This window comes from Vidua chalybeata, chromosome 3, assembly GCF_026979565.1.
Source record: "Vidua chalybeata isolate OUT-0048 chromosome 3, bVidCha1 merged haplotype, whole genome shotgun sequence".
Lineage (NCBI taxonomy): Eukaryota > Metazoa > Chordata > Aves > Passeriformes > Viduidae > Vidua > Vidua chalybeata.
In genome coordinates, this window is record NC_071532.1 from 20,654,076 (window position 1) to 20,673,244 (window position 19,169).

General features: G+C 38.4%; 1 protein-coding gene across 2 annotated transcripts in view; it reads right to left on the reverse strand.

The window, feature by feature from the left end:
* Positions 1–19,169, reverse strand: part of RBKS (ribokinase) — a 72,305-nt gene that overhangs the window by 22,783 nt on the left and 30,353 nt on the right. For both annotated transcript variants that reach the window (XM_053938271.1, XM_053938272.1), the window contains exons 5-6: positions 14,417–14,581; positions 8,534–8,625 (exon numbers count right to left, since the gene is read on the reverse strand). In XM_053938271.1, coding sequence (XP_053794246.1) covers positions 8,534–8,625; positions 14,417–14,581 — 257 coding nt within the window. The remainder of the gene's footprint in view (positions 1–8,533; positions 8,626–14,416; positions 14,582–19,169) is intronic.

A 19,169-nucleotide genomic window follows, 5' to 3' on the forward strand; every position in this document is an offset into this window, starting at 1 on the left:
TGAGAAAAGGGAAGCATTACTGTAGCTCGCATTACAAGGTCGCTGCTGAATCTTGAAGAATGCGGTCTGAAGCATTTTCATATAACTGCTTCACAGCAGAGCATCACTTCCACACTCCTAGGATTTACTTTCAGTGGAACTTTCTTTGGAACCTATTCAGCAGCTACTCTCCTGACCTTTGCTGCACGGGCAGCTCAGCTTCTTGGGAAACAGCTGCTGAGATATTTCGAACTACCTTCCTCTGCATGACTGAATCTTGAATTCAGCGCTCGCAGTTCTTGGTGTAACAAACTGTAAACTACAGCGATTAAACAAGCGCTCCACGGAGCGCAGGCCATGCCCGTAGTAAAGAGAGGGCGGGCAGGCAGCCGGGGACAGGAACCACCGCAGCCAGCTACGAGCGAGCCGCCCCCAGCTGTGAGTCAGCGGCCGCTGCTCGGCACTGTCATTTCCCGACTTCCAGCCTGACCCAGGCGAGAGCAGCCACCCTGGGCTCTGAAGGGCCACATCGTGCCAACACACTCCCTAGCGTTTATAGTATCACTCGCAGAGCACTTAATCGCTTCAATTTTTAAACATACATGACTAAGTCCTGCAGTCCCTACTTAGACAAATGCACAAATTATTTCAAGCGCTGTTGACCTGATCACTATGAGGCAGAGCCTGGTGTGGCAGGACTTGGTTGTTAAACTTGAGCACTGCAGGGGCAAGGCGTGGTCAACACGTACACGCAATTTAAAATTACTTTTTTTAACCACACTGATCCCAGACAAAAATATAGTGAAGTCTAAATTATAAGAAGGCAACTAAATCTGTCCAGTTTTCTCTTTGGCATGCCACCGTGCTGCTCGAACTTCTCTTGCAGTATAAACTATTCCGTATAAACTATTCTTATTCAGTATAAGCATATTAAATATATTTCAAGTTAGAAAAAGGTTAGAAAAGTTTTTTCATGTAAGAATTTTTTTTTTTTTTAAAAGCATCTCACAAAACCTTTTGAATGTATCTTCTTACAAGGTTTCCAGGAAACCAATTCACTAATAATGGTTTTGGAGGAACTACAGATAGATGACATATGATATTAAAATATATATGTACACTCTATTCAAGTGTCTAAAGAGTTCGAGTCTCTTCATGAATTTTAATATCTCTGGAGCAGGAACTATGTATTCCTGTATTCAGAACACCTGGTGCCCTATGCTACAAGAATAAAAACAATTTAACACAAATCCTTGAATGAAACAGGCAAACTGAATTTCTGGAGTACTTTCTGAGGGCAATAATTCTAAACATCCTACCTCTGTTGCAAAGTCTCCAGAAGGAAAGTGGATTTGGTTTTGGTAGAGTAACAGTAAATCTAATATTGGTTTATTTACCTGATATTTATACTTCTGTAAGCCCATAAGCAAGGTAAATGAAGTATTTAAATATAATATTCTTCCTAATGAAATGCACAACCTGTATGCTTAGCATTATGACAATACTCCTCTTTGTACTTCCCATGTCCCAGATGAACAGGATTTTTTGTTTAAGTAGTGAAAGAATTGTTTTGGGACAGATATTTGTAGAAATCTTTCTTTTCATCTTTACACTGCTTATACCAATAAACAAAATTATTTTGAACAGACAGTCTGTAGAAAAGTAGATCTTTGGCTGCTTCAAATCACTATCATTTAACTCATCTACAACAGGATGGTACAACTAAAAAACACTAGAACAAGCTGGAAGAACCATAAAAGCAGCAGAAGCCAGACAGATTCTGTGCCAATCATTAGAAATTGCAGTAAATGTCAACTGATGTTAAGTACTGTGGTGAGTTTTTAAGTTCCTCCCTTCAGCAGAATCTTATTTAAAAAACAAACTGTGGTACAATTGAGGGAAATAACTAATGGTTATGTAAAGAAAAAATTAAATAACAATACTAAAAGCCCAATGTGGCCATTTGCCATCATACTGTACAAAAGAGCAGCAAATGAAGAATTTTATTTTTCTGCAGCTAGTCTCATAAAACTACTCAGTTAAATGGACTTATTAAAGCAAGACGACATTCCATACAACTGCTGTCAGAATAAACCTATGATGGATATTATATAATTAATCTACATACTATTTTCAAAATGTTGTTTGCAAGACTGGCAGAAAAATTTAACTAAAGCTTTCAATTTCATAGCCATGAAGGTTCTTGGCCATAGTCTTTACTAATTTTAGTTAAGTCTCCGTCTCTCTTTGGACTGTGGAGTCTAGTCATGGTAAGCTGACACAAACCAGAAGTGCTACATAAAAGAAAATGGCCCTGCTTTTTCCTTGCCACTCCTGTCCACATGGCCCACTCTCATGTGCCAGAACAGCCATTTGTGTGGCCTGGAAGCAAACTACGATTGCAAGGCAGATCTGTGTTAAAATTAACACCACCCTGAGTCCCACATTACCCGCAAAAGTCGACCCAAAGCAATTAACTTCTTTCAACAGCAACAGTAATTTCCACTGGCTACAACTGAGAATATTCCCAGCACAGGAGCATTTGCCAGTTGTTCCTAGCTGTGGTGCTTTTGGGGCAGCCACTTCAGGGAGATGTTCTGGATCCTCTGCTTGGCAGTTTCAAAACCAAATCTGCAGCATCGTATCTAGTTTTGGGAACTCCGGCACAAGTAAGACATTGACCTACCACAGCACACTGCAGTGGAAGGCCATCAAGACAGTCAGAGGACCAGAGACCAGCAGATACAAGAGGAGGCTGGGAGAAGCAGGCTTGTTCAACCTTAAGAACACCTGGCTAAGGGGAAAATCGAATTGCAGTCTGGGGCAATTTAGTAGGTGGGTATAGAGAAGATGAAGCCAGAGTCTTCTTGAAGGTGCACAGGGATAAGGCTAGAGACAACAAGCACAAACTAGATCATGGGAAATTCCAGTATTAGGACAAGTTTTTTCACCAACAAGGGTGATGAAACAGTGGAACACGTGCCCAGAGGTCACGCAGGCTCCAGCCTCGGGAGATTCAGAACTTGACTGGACAAAGCCCTGTGCAATCCATCCTAAACTGGACAGGCTTCACCAGGGTGTTGGACTAGTTGAACATCCAGAGGTCTGTTCCTAACTTCCACAATCCTCTGATCTTCAGCAAATATAAACTGGTGAAATAACAAGAACTATTAATTCCTTGGGGAGCAGTCTATCATTTGGACTGGGTTTTGTGCACCTAGCACAAGAACAACTTAGCAAATATTCCCAGGTACTGCTGGAAGAGAATTAATACATAGTAACAGGAAAACTGTCCCAGTTTTAAGGCTAATGCATCTACAACTACATATGATAATTTTAAATACTTTTCATTTCAAATATTTAAACACAGCAAGTCAGTTGGCTACAACTTGGCCTGTACCTTAGATTTCTTTTGAGAATGACAAAACAAGAATTCAATCTCATTAATTCTAAGACATGTGAACAGTCCCCAAGAAGTAGTACAGCAGATTTAGTGTGTAAGAAATTGCAAGGTCAGGCCACAAGCCAAGCTAGTTCCAGTTGTTTCAAATTAAAAAATTTTTACATGCAGGCAGGCAGAAATACTTATCATGCTAGAATAATTAAAAACTGATTGAAATGAATTGGCCCGAAGCTATAATTTCCCTCCCAAAAGTAACATCTTTCATTTTAGACTAAATATGGGAAAATTCATAGTTTCCAGCAACTGATAAAAAGGGGTTTAGAACAAAGATGGAAATAAAATATACTGTGAATTGCTGGCAACTTCTATGTAATGGCAGAATAGTAGCTTTCCATTACTTAAAACACAAAAGGCAATTTCAAGAGATGTTCTGAAATATTTTATTTCTAAAGGACTTGTTTTTGTTTTTACTCCTAGAGAGATCAATTATATTTTCTTAAGAAAGATTATTCTTACTATTATCTCTCTATATTAACAAGCAGTATCTTAAATGTCCTTATCACAGACTACAGATAAAGTTTTATAAACTTAATATTCTCTGAATCTTGCAAAAGGGAATAATGTATCTTGATTCTGGACATACTAACAAATATTTATTCCAAAAAATGGTCTATTCTCTGTTAATAGACAGTAACACTTAAAAAGAAACAGTAGGAATGTATCTGTTTTTCTGTGTTATTTTTATACATCTTACAGCTTTAACAAAATCAGCAATTAACGTGTACTGCTTTCTACTATTGAAGCTCCAATACTAGTATGTAATTAAATCTTTGCAAGGCCTTCTTTAGATCAGAAGTCTGATACCCATTTTGCATTAGGGAGAAAGTAGTTCCCAATTCTGCATTAAAAATAGCTTGTCAAACTTAATCATTTGCTGTAACCATTCAGGAGTTTTTCTTCTCCTGAAGGGCTCCTCAGCAGTCTTTGAACAGAGTAGCAGCTGTTCTTCAAAACGTTTAGGATCAAATTGAAATTGCTGATGTGCAATATATTTTGGTTCCTAACCTGCAGGGCTATGTAACTGTGTGCACACGCTAAGAAAGAAAAACAACACATGAACTGTATTGACATTGTGGTTACGCCTAGAGCCATCTGCAGCAAGGATTCACATAAATACATGGGGAAAAAAATGGTAAGTATTCCAGAGAGCTTGTCTGGTATAAGGTTGTCTCTTTTTCAACATTTATAGATGACTGAAAAGAACAACCATTAGTTTTCACCGGGATGACACTGGATACATTTATTTTTCATTAGAAGAATTAAGGGAATGGAGAACTAGCACATTCCTGCACAAACCTCAGGGATTAGGCTGTGCTACATCTGAGAATTAACAAACTAGTCTCAACAAGTTTGATCTTTCTGGGAAAAGATAAAACTGAACTACAGGCTAAGCAGTGAAAGAACTGATAACCTTGCAAGATTTGTTCTGACTTTTTTGTTCGTGAACCACATAAAAAGAAAGTCATGTCAGACATAAAACCCCCTGTTATTGCAACAAGCAAGAGTGAAAAGAAAAGCCTGTGAAGAGCCTTCTAGACAAACTAATGGTAGATAATTCATTGATAGTGTAATTTTGTTTGCTTCTCTCTAGCACGTAAATCCATAAGAACAAGCTGTGCTGTTATACCAGATACTGCATGTGATTTCATTAAATCCTAAAGCATTTAATAAAGAATGGAACATAAAGTGTTGATGTTGTATTTGATATTTGCATGTTTGAGAGCCAACATCCCATGGCTGACACTACAGCTGGCATCTTTGAACTTTGTTCTGTGACAAAGGCATTGCAGATCAAGACCCTGACCTTTACAGCTGTAAATAACAGAAACTTCTGACTCAGTAATAATTCAGCTAAACACAAGGACCATCCCCTTTTTCTCATATTTGATAATATAAACACTCCACACAGTCTATGAGATGTCTTAAACTATATGGCAGCCAACATAATTTTCTGTTACAAATATACTGTTCACATATTATTCGCAAACCACAGGATTTCATAATTTAAAAGTATTTTTTGGTGAACAAGGAGGAGAGGGATATTATGATGAAATTGTGATAAATATTTGCAAATATAAATTAATAAGAAAGGCAAACCAAGCAATAAAAAAAAATCTGTGTAAAGTTAATTTTGTCTTAGAGCACACATCTGTATTTAAAAGAATGTTTTAGAAGCAGTTGAACTGGACAGCTCTAAAGAATTCACCTTCAAACCCAAGGTGGTTTATTAACTATTTAAACGACTTAGTAAAGATAAAGCAGAAATACACTTTTTTTTTCCCTTGAAGTAGCTAAAAATACCAGATAACAAAAAAAAAGATTCCAGAAGGGGTAGAGCTGGAACATAAATAGGATTTTGGCTAGAAGGAAGACATTTGAGACTTAGAAATACCGAGTAGGAGAGGCAATGGAGCTGGAACAGAACAACTCAGGAAGGCAGTTGTAAGCAGGACATTCAATAAATTTGGCCATAGAGAATAATAATTTTTAAAAATCCAAGAGAATCACCACAGTGGCTTAGAGAAAATGTCTATCGCCTCCAAATGCTATTTTCTAACTGTAATTGCCAGTAAATACAGAGGGAAATTTAAATAAAATAGGACAAAAAGATCTTTTCCCAGTCTATGTTCAGGATCACCAAAGTCTTAGGTACTCCTTGATTTAAGATGATGATGGAAATGCATATGTAGTTGGTTGAATGCATAAAATTAAAAAAAAAACTAGAATTATTTTTAAGATTTGTAGAATTAACTTGTTGCTTTTAAGTGCCATGCAGAGATGTGACTGCTAACCTTTATTTAGGTATGTAAACATTTGTCTGTATATCAAACTTCTCAAGTGTACTCATTACAGAGCTCTGAAATTAAAGAAAGTCATGAAAGATAACAGAAAACAGATGGTATATGAACATACAACAATTACTAAAAAGACTACTTTCAAACTTGTGACATAAGAAAAACAAATGCTTGATTTTTCCTTTTTTTCTCAGCAACAAGAAAGGAACAATGGCAATAGTTCATCCCTAAAAATCAATTCAATACAAATCAGACACACAGAGAGAATGAAATCAAACAAAATTGAATATTACATTTGTGCTAACATAATTGATTTCATTGCAAAGTTTCAAAAGGTTGTTTCTAAAAACAAAGGTATTTATGAGCCATTGTTGTTCTCAGAATATGCTGTACACTTGGATTTATGCTGCCATGATATGGCTGGAAGGAACTCCCATATGTCCAGCATTTCCATAAATTCAGAAAAGATGAGCCTCCTCAACAGTAGAGCACATATTTCTGTGCCTGACCTTGCATCCAGTGATCCTAGCTATCTTCACATTGTAATTACTTTCTAAAAGAAAACAGCTGAAAAGAATGCAAACTGTACCCCCAGCTCTGCAGGGAAAGGTAGATGAGTGAGCAGGGATCTATTATAATTATACACCTGTATTTCTTGTTCTCTAAATAGAAGTAATTTTCTTTTCTCCATGTGGTGGCAATAATAATACCCCTGGATCCAACAAGCTACACTTGTAAAGAATGCCTCTTTCAAGACTGTCCCCTAGCAATAAAATACAACAAAAGGAAAACTCTAACAGGTGTGATGCAAAGAGAGAAACGTCAGGAATCAACAAGTAAAGAAAAACAAAGTTTTGTTTCTAACATAAGTATTTGCAGGGGGAAAAAATTAATAAGTGGCATTATGACAAAAGGAAACAACGGATGATAGTTACTTAATAGTGGGAGAGTATGGATTTTCTCAGCCCAAAATGTGAGCCATTGCACCATTTAGCCAATCCAGAGGCATAGTCCAAGCATAAGAGCTTTCTGATAGCATTAAGAAAACATGATACTGATGTTCTGAGAGTCGCCTGAACAAGAATTAATACTTTGCCTTAGCATTCTCTTCATCACATAGAATTCAACTCTGATGTCTGTTGGGCAGTGTCTGAGCCACAACTTGTATCATTGTCAGTTATCCTGGAAACTCTGGCTTCCAGAGACCTGAAGAGCCATAGCATCTCCCACCTTGCTATTTTGCTAATTCTTGAATTCTCCGGAGTATGTGAACTTGGCAGACCCATAATGAAACATCCCAGAATAAAATTTAGATGTCCTTCTGGGTTAATTAGGCTGACCCTTAAATGCTAGAAGACTCATGGACTGAGAGAACTTCTGATATAGTTTGTGATGGGGTTTAACAGAAATTTCAAAAGAGGGTAACTGAGTCTTCAAAAGTTTACACTGACAGACATTGTCATCAGACAAAAAGCACTACCAGTAAGCAGGGCCACGCTCTCTCTTAGCTCTTCCCTCTCCTCTCCAGCCAAAGGGATCATGTTCATTGCAGAAATCATGTTTCTTAGAGATAACTTTAATTCTGACCAAGGCATGGTTCCTATCCAATAGGTTACTTTTCCCACATTCCTGTTTATATAAAGCGACGGTGAGGGGAAGGAACACAGCATGCCTAATTCTAATAAGTAGCAAATTTAAACAAAGGTCTTATGAGATGAGGTTCATTTGTCTCTTGTGACAAAACCAATTTCCTTTGGGAGAAATAACACTTGAATTAGAAAAGAGAGGAAAAGGGGGGCGGGGGGGGAAGAAAAAAGCAAAATATACAGCTGAAGGCCAGAGAAGATTCACTGAAAACAGATCTGACAGGAAGAGGCATATGAAGCTACTATTTACCATCAAGTGCAGCAAGCGTGCATCACCTCCTAGCAACAGAGTTTAAAACTGTCAGAACACTATGGCTAATGCATTCCTGCTAATCATATCAAGGGATCACAGAACAAGGACAAGGAACTATTTTAATATTTACCACTCAGTGATAACATTTAACAAGTGTCCTTTTATGGATGCATTTTGCTGATCTACTTGTAAAGAAGGCTGGACCCAACTTTCCTGCTGCAAACAGCTAATTTAATTTCGAGTGCAAGATAAACTTATTTTAGGATACTCCTCTTTGTTGGTTAGGTCAGGTAAGAGGAGCATGGCTCAATTTTCCTGCTCCCTGTGCTGTATTTCTGAGATATCCTGAAATTTTCCTGCTTAAGACTCCTTCTTTAACATGACATATGACCATTACCTCAGTTTCATTGCAGCAGAAGATATCAGAATAGGTATAAAACTGTGGATCTAGGTCAGCAAGGGCTGGAGCTGGATTAAACAACGTCTTTACTGGAAAAAAAAAAGAAGGAAAAAGAAAATCTAAATCTGGAGTGTCTTAGGTTCATAAACCATCACTTGGAATACCATTGTGTTTCAATCACAGACCCCAATATTTATTATTAACACACAAATTACTCTGCATCCTCCTCTTATACAAATGCTAAAAGTTTTGTTTAATTCATGTGCAGGCACCTGTCACGATGGGAACATGATAGAAGAGTAACAGAAAAAAAACCCCAAGAAATTATTAATTTTTTTAAAGAGGAGAAAATACTTAGACATTAATGCAATTTGTTTAACTGATGATGCTTCTTCCATTATATTAATAAGTTTTACAAGAACTGATTTAGTTCTAGAATTTTTCACTGTCATTATCTGAGTTCTGTACATGAAGAATCACGAGTTATGGAGTAATGAAGGGCATGTCCAGACAAGGAGTTAAATATGCTTCTGAATGTGTTACCTAACTTGTTCAAAATACCACATTATAAAACTGTAGTGTAGACAAGGCACTGCATATTTTTAGTATGCTATCTGGCAGAGCTAGACCTAAACTTAACATGTGGTAGAATATGTTAGTTAACCTAACTTTAAACGGTAGTAGCCTAAGGCCCCTTGTAGCAGCAGCAAAGGTTTGTCATGAGGACAGTGTGACTTACTCATTATTAACATAGGAAGTCTGCAGCCTTGTTTTTTCACTTTGCCAATTCCATGATTAATACTTGTGTTTTATCCACAAGGCCATAATTTTTAAATAAAGCACACACTCTTACTTCAGAAATATTCCTTAAAGTCAGTGATCAAATCTTCCAATCTGGATAAACACATTTAGACTGTAAGCTATAGCATGTAATAGTCCGACACCCTGAACATCTCTGAATCCCAGTTAATGCCTAACAGACAAAGATGCACAGAGACTTCTGAAATCTGAGTACCAAGAAGTTTAGGTGATTGACACTTAGAAAGTTTTAGCCTTTGACTGTACAAATTTATCATGCCTTTCTACCTGCCTCATTAAAAACACTATTAAAGTGACAAAGAATTTTACTCAGAAGTCATAAAATGCCAGGATTAGGAATTCCAATGAAATCTTAATTTGACTCCCTTAAATTATTACAATACAGTATGTATTATAATAAACTCTTTAATTATATGATCACATACCACTGAAAAACAGCATGTGATCACATAATTAAAGACTACAACATAATACATATGCAGAAAGGAGACAAATTAAGGTTTCACAGGCAATCTTAACTCTTGCATTTCTTATTTTCTTAGCTGCAACACTATTGAAGTTTTCTTAAACATAAAACTTTCAGGTATACTTTCCTAAGTAAAACAAACAAGCAGCACATACTGGAAAACAAACTGTCATGTGGTATCACACTGACATATGCATGGGTCAGGAAAAGCACTGGAAGTGCTCCAACTTGGGTTTTAAGTAATACAGACTGGTCATGAGCATAATGTAATACACTACTATTAATTTTCTCCCATATTTATTATCTGCTGAGCAGGGTGGGGGAGATAGAGGAACCCTAAGATCCTCTTTTCAGGTTGTGAAGAAGAACATGGCTTTTGAACAGGATAATCTGTTTGGTCCTCCTGAGGAACTTATTTTCTGCTGAAATTCTTTCCCAGAATCACAGAATCATAGAATGGCCTGGGTTAGATGGCCATTTCCCCTTGTCCTGTCACTATATGCTTTGTAAAAAGTTTGTCTCCAACTTTCTTGTACGGTCCATTTAGCTATCGGAAGGCTGCAATTAGGCCACCACTTTTCCAGGCTGAACAAACAGCGTTTCCTCACAGGAGAGGTGCTCCATCCTTCTGATCATCTTGGTGACCTCCTCTGGACTCTGTCCAGCAGATCCATGTCTCTCTTCTGCTGGGCCCCCAGAGCTGGATGCAGGGTTCCAGGTGGGGTCTCAGCAGAGCAGAGCAGAGGGGCAGAATCCCCTCCCTGGCCCTGCTGCCCACGCTGCTTTGAATGCAGCCCAGGACACGTTTGTCTCTCTGGGCTGTGAGTGCACATTCCCAGCTCATGTCCAGCCTTTCACCCAGCAGCACCCCCAAGTCCTTGTCCCCAGAGCTGCTCTTGATCATCCCCCAGCCTGTGCTGATGCCAGGGTTGCTCCATCGAGGTGCAACACCTTGTACTTGGTTTTGCTAAAACTCATGAGATTCCCACAGGACTACTCCTCGAGCTTGTCACTTCTCTCCTTTTGCCAAGATCTCTTTTCAATGAGTTTTTATCCTTTATGCCTCCTTGCGTAGGAACTATGCAATTATAACCTTTTTCACTGAAGTTTCACCACATCATATCTCTTTATGGCCCACAATTCCTATTCCCATTTCCAGTGTCCACAGCCTGCTCCCTGACTCTACCTCCATCTTCCAATCTCTATTCAACAAATCCTTATCTCTGTTCCAATTTTGTTCCTTTTTCAGCTTCTCCTTTCTTTCTTCCTTCCTCTGCCACCCCCAAAAATCAAGTAAATCTCTCCTACGTTTCCTTTGCCTGAAATCATCTCTCCATCACCAGCATTCCCATCTAGCGTTGTCTCTTCTGTATTGAAATTGAGCAAGCTCCTGCTCTGTGTTTCCTGGGCCTACAACAGATCCTTAACAGTATAAAATAAGTTGCCTAAAACCAGATTCAGGAATTACACCGGAAGTCATGCTGCCCAAATGGACAAGTGCTTGTATGGGCAGATGCTCAGGGGAAGCTAGCTGTGAAGCTCTTAACAATTTTCTGATGTCTCTGTGAAAGGTACTTATTTTCCAGAGGTCGTTAATACAGTTAAAATCAGGCAGGTTTCCATACTGTTGTGAAGGCTTATCTTTAAAAGAAAGTTCCCTTGCTATCAAGTCTTAAGTAAATTTTAAGGTAACTGATCTTCATAATTCAAAAGCTAGGGTAGGGTGGGAGGCATTTTCCATTGCATGGTTTCTGTGACCACAGTGCTTTGGCAGAAATCACAAAGAGTTTAACCACAAACAGCTGTTATGAAAAATTGTAGCCCAAGACTAAAAGCTTGAAGCATCCAAAAAATAGATCTGTTTCTTGCAAGTGACATAGAACCTTTAACTGAGGGTGCTTCCAGATCATTTTTCACTACAGTATTAATATGCTTGGCATTATCAGCCATCTTTTATGGAGTCTGTCATTAGAGAAATCCAAAACCAGACTTTTGGAGGCAGCAGCAGCTTCTCACCATTGACCACTAACAACCTTTAATTGTCCAGTCAGATTTCCACTACAGTTTATACCTACTTCATACAGTTGTTCACAACCCTTCCTTCCTTCCTTCCTTCCTTCCTTCCTTCCTTCCTTCCTTCCTTCCTTCCTTCCTTCCTTCCTTCCTTCCTTCCTTCCTTCCTTCCTTCCTTCCTTCCTTCCCTTCCTTCCTTCCTTCCTTCCTTCCTTCCTTCCTTCCTTCCTTCCTTCCTTCCTTCCTTCCTTCCTTCCTTCCCTTCCTTCCTTCCTTCCTTCCTTCCTTCCTCCTTCCTTCCTTCCTTCCTTCCTTCCTTCCTTCCTTCCTTCCTTCCTTCCTTCCTTCCTTCCTTCCTCCTTCCTTCCTTCCTTCCTTCCTTCCTTCCTTCCTTCCTTCTTCCTTCCTTCCTTCCTTCCTTCCTTCCTCCCTCCCTCCCTCCCTCCCTCCCTCCCTCCCTCCCTCCCTCCCTCCCTTCCCTTCCCTTCCCTTCCCTTCCCTTCCCTTCCCTTCCCTTCCCTTCCCTTCCCTTCCCTTCCTTCCCTTCCCTTCCTTCCCTTCCCTTCCTTCCCTTCCCTTCCCTTCCCTTCCCTTCCCTTCCCTTCCCTTCCCTTCCCTTCCCTTCCCTTCCTTCCCTTCCCTTCCCTTCCCTTCCCTTCCCTTCCCTTCCCTTCCCTTCCCTTCCCTTCCCTTCCCTTCCCTTCCCTTCCCTTCCCTTGATTGTTACAAGAATAATGAATAATCAGTGCCACAATGAGAGGATGTCATGACATGTACATGACATGATGAGATGTCCCCCTCCAGCTTAGAGATTCAGATGACCTTCACTGAAGAGAAGCAAAGAGTTCTTGCCTGTTCCTCCATATTCCTTCTCTCTTTTGACTATTTCTTTCAATAAGAATGAAGAAAAACAAGCAAAAAACCCTAATTCAAACAGAGGTTTAAGGCATCTGGGTATGCATCTGTTTTACACAAAAATAGTCAAGTGAACGTTCTAACATGAAGTGCTACATAATACATGAGGGTATTGCAAGCTAAAAGAAGAGAAATTGCATTAACAATTTACTGTTGGCTACAGATAGGTTTTTACAGTGCTACAAACTCAGCTGTTTACTTACATTTGATGGCACATGACATTTGAACATGTGTAGCCTATTGTTTTGAAGCAGAAGCAACCAAACTTCCCTGACAGAAGAGCTGCACAATAACACACTGACAGCACAGAACTACAGCTGGCCCATAGTTAAGTACTGTCTTTTCATGATATATTGTGCTGTCTACAGTTGCTAAGTGATTGCATGTCTGTTCTGTGTATCAGGTTTGAATTTTTCTCAATTGCTTTTAAAACATCTTGTCTTTTCTTCTGTCACAGGCTGGCATCTTGCCATAGGAGGGTGACAAAAGTGTGAAGCATCTTGCCAAAACTGTTCATAGAGTTAGAAATGGACAAAATAAGTCATGGATATTGATTAACAATTCAACTAGAGTCCATTAACCAGTAGATTAAAAATGCTGTTATCCATTTTCATAAAATGTAATGACAAAAATATATTACAACAGGTGCACAACAGGTCATGGTGCAGAAGGTGAACTGGAGAGCCTAACAATTTCAGTGTGCCATGATCTACTGGAGCTAGCCTGGGCCCAGCTTCAAGAAAACAGTAAGTTCTGATCCCAGTTGCATCCCTGATCTGCTGCACGACTGACTATGCTATGAGCTGTCTCCTCCCAGTAGGATCTTCTGGATAGAAGGGAAAAACATTTTTTAAATCTCATATAGATGCCTCTCTTGCATAATTATTTACTTAGTGTTCAAACAGTGTGGTAACCATGCTTGAGTAACTGAAAGCATTACAGGCACTTAAACAACAAAAACATTATGTTGGTAATAAAACCCCATCCTGTTCCAGCAAAATATCAGCTTTCATCTACATATATGCTACACTGAAGGAACAATGCCCTACATTTAAAAGTACAGTACAGAAACAATTTTCTAATAATTTCACAGACCATGACTGTGTCTATGCAATGGCATCATGCCCAGTCACACAAGAATTTTGATTAGGAAGAAAAAGTTGTTTTTTTTTTTATTTTAAGGATGTCAACTACTATACAAAAAACCACAGCCATACCTACTGCTATGCTGTGAGAGCAAGGGCATAAGTCTGGTTTTGAAGTCATTTCATTCACTTTCCTGTGTGGGGAACTGTACTGACTTGCAGTCATTATGCCTGTTCCGCTCTGGAATCATAGCAGAGTCAGGCCCATAGCTCCTGACCTACCAACATTACACTGTATTTAGTCACAGCACGAAAACAGAAGGAAAGGCAGCACCAGACATATACAGGGAGATTATAAGGGTATGAGTTGATTTGCTATCCAAGGTAAACACTGCAAAATTTTTTAAGCTAATTCAGTTCTCATTAGCATAGCATGAATTTGTTGGCTATTGTTTCAATTCTAAATAAAACTAATATGACAGAAACCAGAATTAACTACATGATCTTTATTTAGAAAGCACGATAAAGAGTATTTTTCATGTAGCACAAATGAAAGAAAGAGAATGGCTTCTGTTAAATTACCTCCACTGGCACGTGCCATTTTCAGAGCTTCAAGAGAAACAGCAGGGGTTATTTCTAGCTGGCAAACAACCACTTTGGCATTACAGATGACATCAGAAGCCCTCTTCAGGTCTTCAAAATTTAAAAGCAGGTTGGCTCCTTGGACTATGACAATAACATTCTGTCCTAAAGAGAAGATATTGTGTTTTTTTACTTTGACAATATAGTATGTAAAACAATTCCTTGCACTTTTTACAGTATATTTCAGGTGAATATTTAAATTTACTTCCCAAAAAACCCATTAAAATTGTATGCATTGCTGACATTTTCAAATACACAAATATTTCAGAGGATAATAAAAAAGATTGATGTACTAATGAACTAACACTGCACAATAAACACAATATAAATTCCTTTGGGGAAAATCGTATATGGGCATTCCCCAGTTTATTTTGGTGTCTTCTGTGAACTCTAAAGAAGCACCGCACTAATCACAGTGGAGATGGTGGATACATGCTGAGGGTGATATTTGCATCTTCCTAAAATATTCCAGTAGCATTTGGAAGAGAAAAGCATCAATGTGATTACTGAATTCATATACCAAAAATGGCATAAAAATTTTAATTTTCCCATCAGCTGGGAACAAAAAGTATTTCACAAAGCTAAGAAAATTATGCATGTTCTTTGGATTTCAGAGAAGCAGGCTTGCACCATTTACCCGAGACGTTTCAAGTTAGGGCTCCTAATCATCATGAACACCAGAACCAGCTTGTCACCAAAGCCCAGAAAGGTGATGCCTGTGTCTTAGAAAAGTTTTATCAGAAGTGAGTAAAGAAGGTGGGCAAGAGCTTCTTCTGCTCTTAGAGGTGGCCAGAGGAATGGTCTAAACAAAGCTGTGCGTGTGGAAGCACGGCAGTGTCTAAAAAGCACATCTAAGATCCTTTTTATTCTTGTAGTTTGTTTTACAGTTAGGCAAGGTTCATTTACGTGGGTTCCAAATATTCTTTTGTTTTTCTTCAGACACACAAATCACCTTCTTTTATTGCAATTTCTTTCTTTTTTTAATCTCTATTACAACACTTAGAGACCTTCAGGCATGGGTGCCTTCAAATTAAAATTTGTTATTAATCACTCAGGTATTAACTTCAATAAGTCACTTGTTCCTTGATTTACAGGCTCAGCCCGCCCCCGCTGAAGATTCCTTTAAGGACTGCCAATCATTAAAGGCTACCAATTCTGTAATGAACTGAATTACTTTGCAAATAAATATTTATGTTTCTACATACATTATTTTTGTTGAATGTGACTTCAAAGTCTTTTGACTAAGAACGTGCAAAGTTTCTCTCCCTAAATACATTCCAAAAAGAAAGCAGGACAATGGAAAGAATAATATAGTGATCTCAGAGGGAGGGACCCAAGCTTTCCAAAGCAATTCTACTGTCAATGGTTTGGTACAGAACAGCTGCATATGAAAAGCAAAACCTCAGCACTTAAAAGCCAACGCCCTGCTTTTCAACAGACAATGATGGGCATCTTGGATAAAAAAAAAACACAAAAGAAAACAAAACAAAAAACCTTCTGCAACACGTAAATGTTACCAAAGATATCTGAATCCTGTTGGGGAAATATTCAAAGGGAAATTGTGCCTATTTTGCCAGGCATCTTTTGATAGCTTTAGGGTGCAGCAGTGCAAGCAGTAAAAGACAGGGAATCAGTGGAACAAGAATCTCTTTCATTTCTGCCTGGCCTCTGTGCTTCCTAGAGTCTCAGACTTTATTCCCAAGTCCTGCTGCATTATCTTGCTGAACTATTTAGCTGTAGTGACATGTATATTATTATCAGACTTTGGAGCTAATGGCCCAAGGCAGTAAGGGGGGCTGTTTGCTTAAACCTGTATGTACAAATTCAAGGCAGATCGTGCTACAGTGGATCACAGTCTGAAGATTTTCTTCGTAACTACAAAAGGTCAGGGACTTAGAGTCTGCTTTCAGACCTGCCAGGGAAATGCAGTACCTACTGTGGTGCAACAGTCCAGACAGATTAAACCCAAGCTGTAGGGAACACTCCCCTCCATTCTGTTCTTAGCTATATATACCACACTTACTGAATGATAAAAGTCACCACAAGCTTGCACCAGGGTGCATGAAGGCAGAATCTGGACCCATGCACTCACAATTAATACAAAATTTTGTATTAACAGCAACCATTTTGTTGAAAGAAATTATTTCTTGCCAGGGAAATCAGATGGGAATTCAGCATCAGGGACAACAGAGTTAAAGACAGATGGCAAAGAGGGGTGAGATTCATCTTGTCCAACATGAAATATTTTTTTTTAGTTAAAAAAAATCCTACACACTAGAAAACTCTAAGAAAACTAATTTCTAAAAATTGTTTTTCTATGTTCCTTCAACAAGGAGAAGAGACAAATATTTTCAGAGGTTTTTTTAGTCTTACATATTCTAGATATCTGTTTGAGGAGGAGATAAACTATTGCCCAGAAAAGTCCATGTACCTCTGTTAACCCTGGGTGAAGCCTTAAACTGTAGACCTAACTTCTAAATCTACTCCAGTGAGGTAAAACATTACCCACACCAAGAATGAGAATAATGTATTTATTGCATTACTGTTAATTCTAAAATCTCTTTTCTTAGACTAAAATATCTGTTTTGATGGGAACATCTATATAACTTTGAGTTTTGCAGACATCAGCTAGAATATTAAGGGCCACTTTCACACTTGCTATAAGCTGTAACAGCTAAATGAAACTGATAAGCTTGCACAGGCTTACACCAGATGGGGACTGGGTCCAGTCAGGATGAATGCTGGATACATAAAAATTGTCCTAAGTTGGGCTTCTAAAACTGCTACTGACAATTCTTAGAAAGATGGATAACTCAAGCCAGACCTTTTTTTACATGGGTCATCTTATAGATGACACCAGATAAGAAGTGCCAGTGGAAAAATCAAATGTCAAACCAGTAAATGCCACAGTGTAATAAATATCTTTAAAACGTGATGACAAACCTAAACACCATCAGTAGTGCTTAGAATGAATCAAAATATCAAACAGATCAAACAGTGTAATTATAACAATAGCTGCAGAGCTTGTGCTTAGTAATTCACACAGAAGAAAATTATATTTGTGATCAGAAAAGAATGTTACAAGAAAAACATGTACTGCCAAATCACATAGTTCATGAATATGAGGGTGGATTTGAGGTGTGTTATGGTATCATAATTTCTAGGCAACCACTTGTTAGAAATATTGAAGAGTCTTGCACATAAAACATTCAAGCTAATGAAGAAAGTCAATATGTAGAAAGTCTCTAAAATTCTTCTGACTTAGCCTTACCTAAATATATATTTTGAATGTTTTTTTACTAGTAGTGCTTTGGTACTGAAGGTACACTCAACTTACAAAATAATGTCTATTCACTATTCATGAATGATTAATAACTTTATCATAAAGTCAGCACAATGCCTGTCTCAAGTGAGGGTTATCATGCAGTGGTGTGTGTAGGTGAGCTGCAAGTCCTAACTTGCAATAATCAAGAGAATTTTAATCATGACTTGCCAAACTCTGTTGTGCCTCCACTGAATTTTTGCTAGGAATATGAATATGAATGTTAGACTTGTTCAAACCTCTAGTCCAGTTAGGCCAACGTAATGGTACCATCAACAGTCAGTACCAGATATGGACAAAGCTGCAATAACCTTCAGAGGTAATCATGTAAAAAAATATCCACAAAGAGGGTTTTTCCCTCACTACATGTGTGTGTGAAAGTACAACACATCATCACTTTATGAAGCTCTTGCCATCCAATATCACATTGCTAGCAGAAGGTGTGCTAAGTGATGCTAAGTGACAGAGCTAGTAGCAAGAAGGCAGACTGAAAGGGGAAACAAAACCTTGGGTTTGTGATGCACCTCAAAGAAAATGTGTTAAGAAAAGCAGCTGGATGTACCAGCTTTTATCCTTAAAAGAGAAAGTACAGATTTGGGTATACAGGATACTGGTATACTTGTGTTTAGTCAAATCAAAACCTTCTGAAAAGGCAGCAGCATAAAAGAGAACAACTGAAACGAACACAAGATCCCAGAAATATTTCTGCACAGCTTTCTGAGACCAGCCCAGAGGTCTTTGCAGCATCTCTGGGCTGCACATTTTTCAGTGCAGCTCTATAAACTTGTTAAACATCTCTCTACCATTCTGTGTTAAAACAGAGATTGAACCTCTCTGTCTTTTATTGAAACTATACTGTATTGTCCCAGAATATAATCAACTTCTAGAGTATCAAATGTGCCTGATATTTTCCAATTTTTAGCACTTTGCCAATTATAATAGTGGGTGAGTTATACTTGTGCAATTCAGTAACCAGTCAAAAACTTCCAAGAAATTCTGCAGTGCCAGTTAGACAGAGGTAACATCAGGGAAGATTCACTTCAGAGCCTCATCTGACTCTGATTTCTACAGCTTTTCTTTGCTCTGCCTTCACTCATACATCACAGCATCATATACCCTCTACTTTTATATCTCCTACTTCTCCCTGTGATTTTTCTCAGCTGGTTTGAGTTGGTATTTTCCCCAAGTATCAGTACATGTAAAGAATTGGTAAGAAGGGTAGGTTAGGTGTGTAACAATACAGCAATGAAATTTTGTCAATTTAAAGAGATGATAGCTATGGTTTTTATTTGTTCCTCATCTTAACAGAAAACAGCATCACAAACCCTAACTTCAAATGCTTCCCTTTCAGGTATAATTTGAACTAGCAGA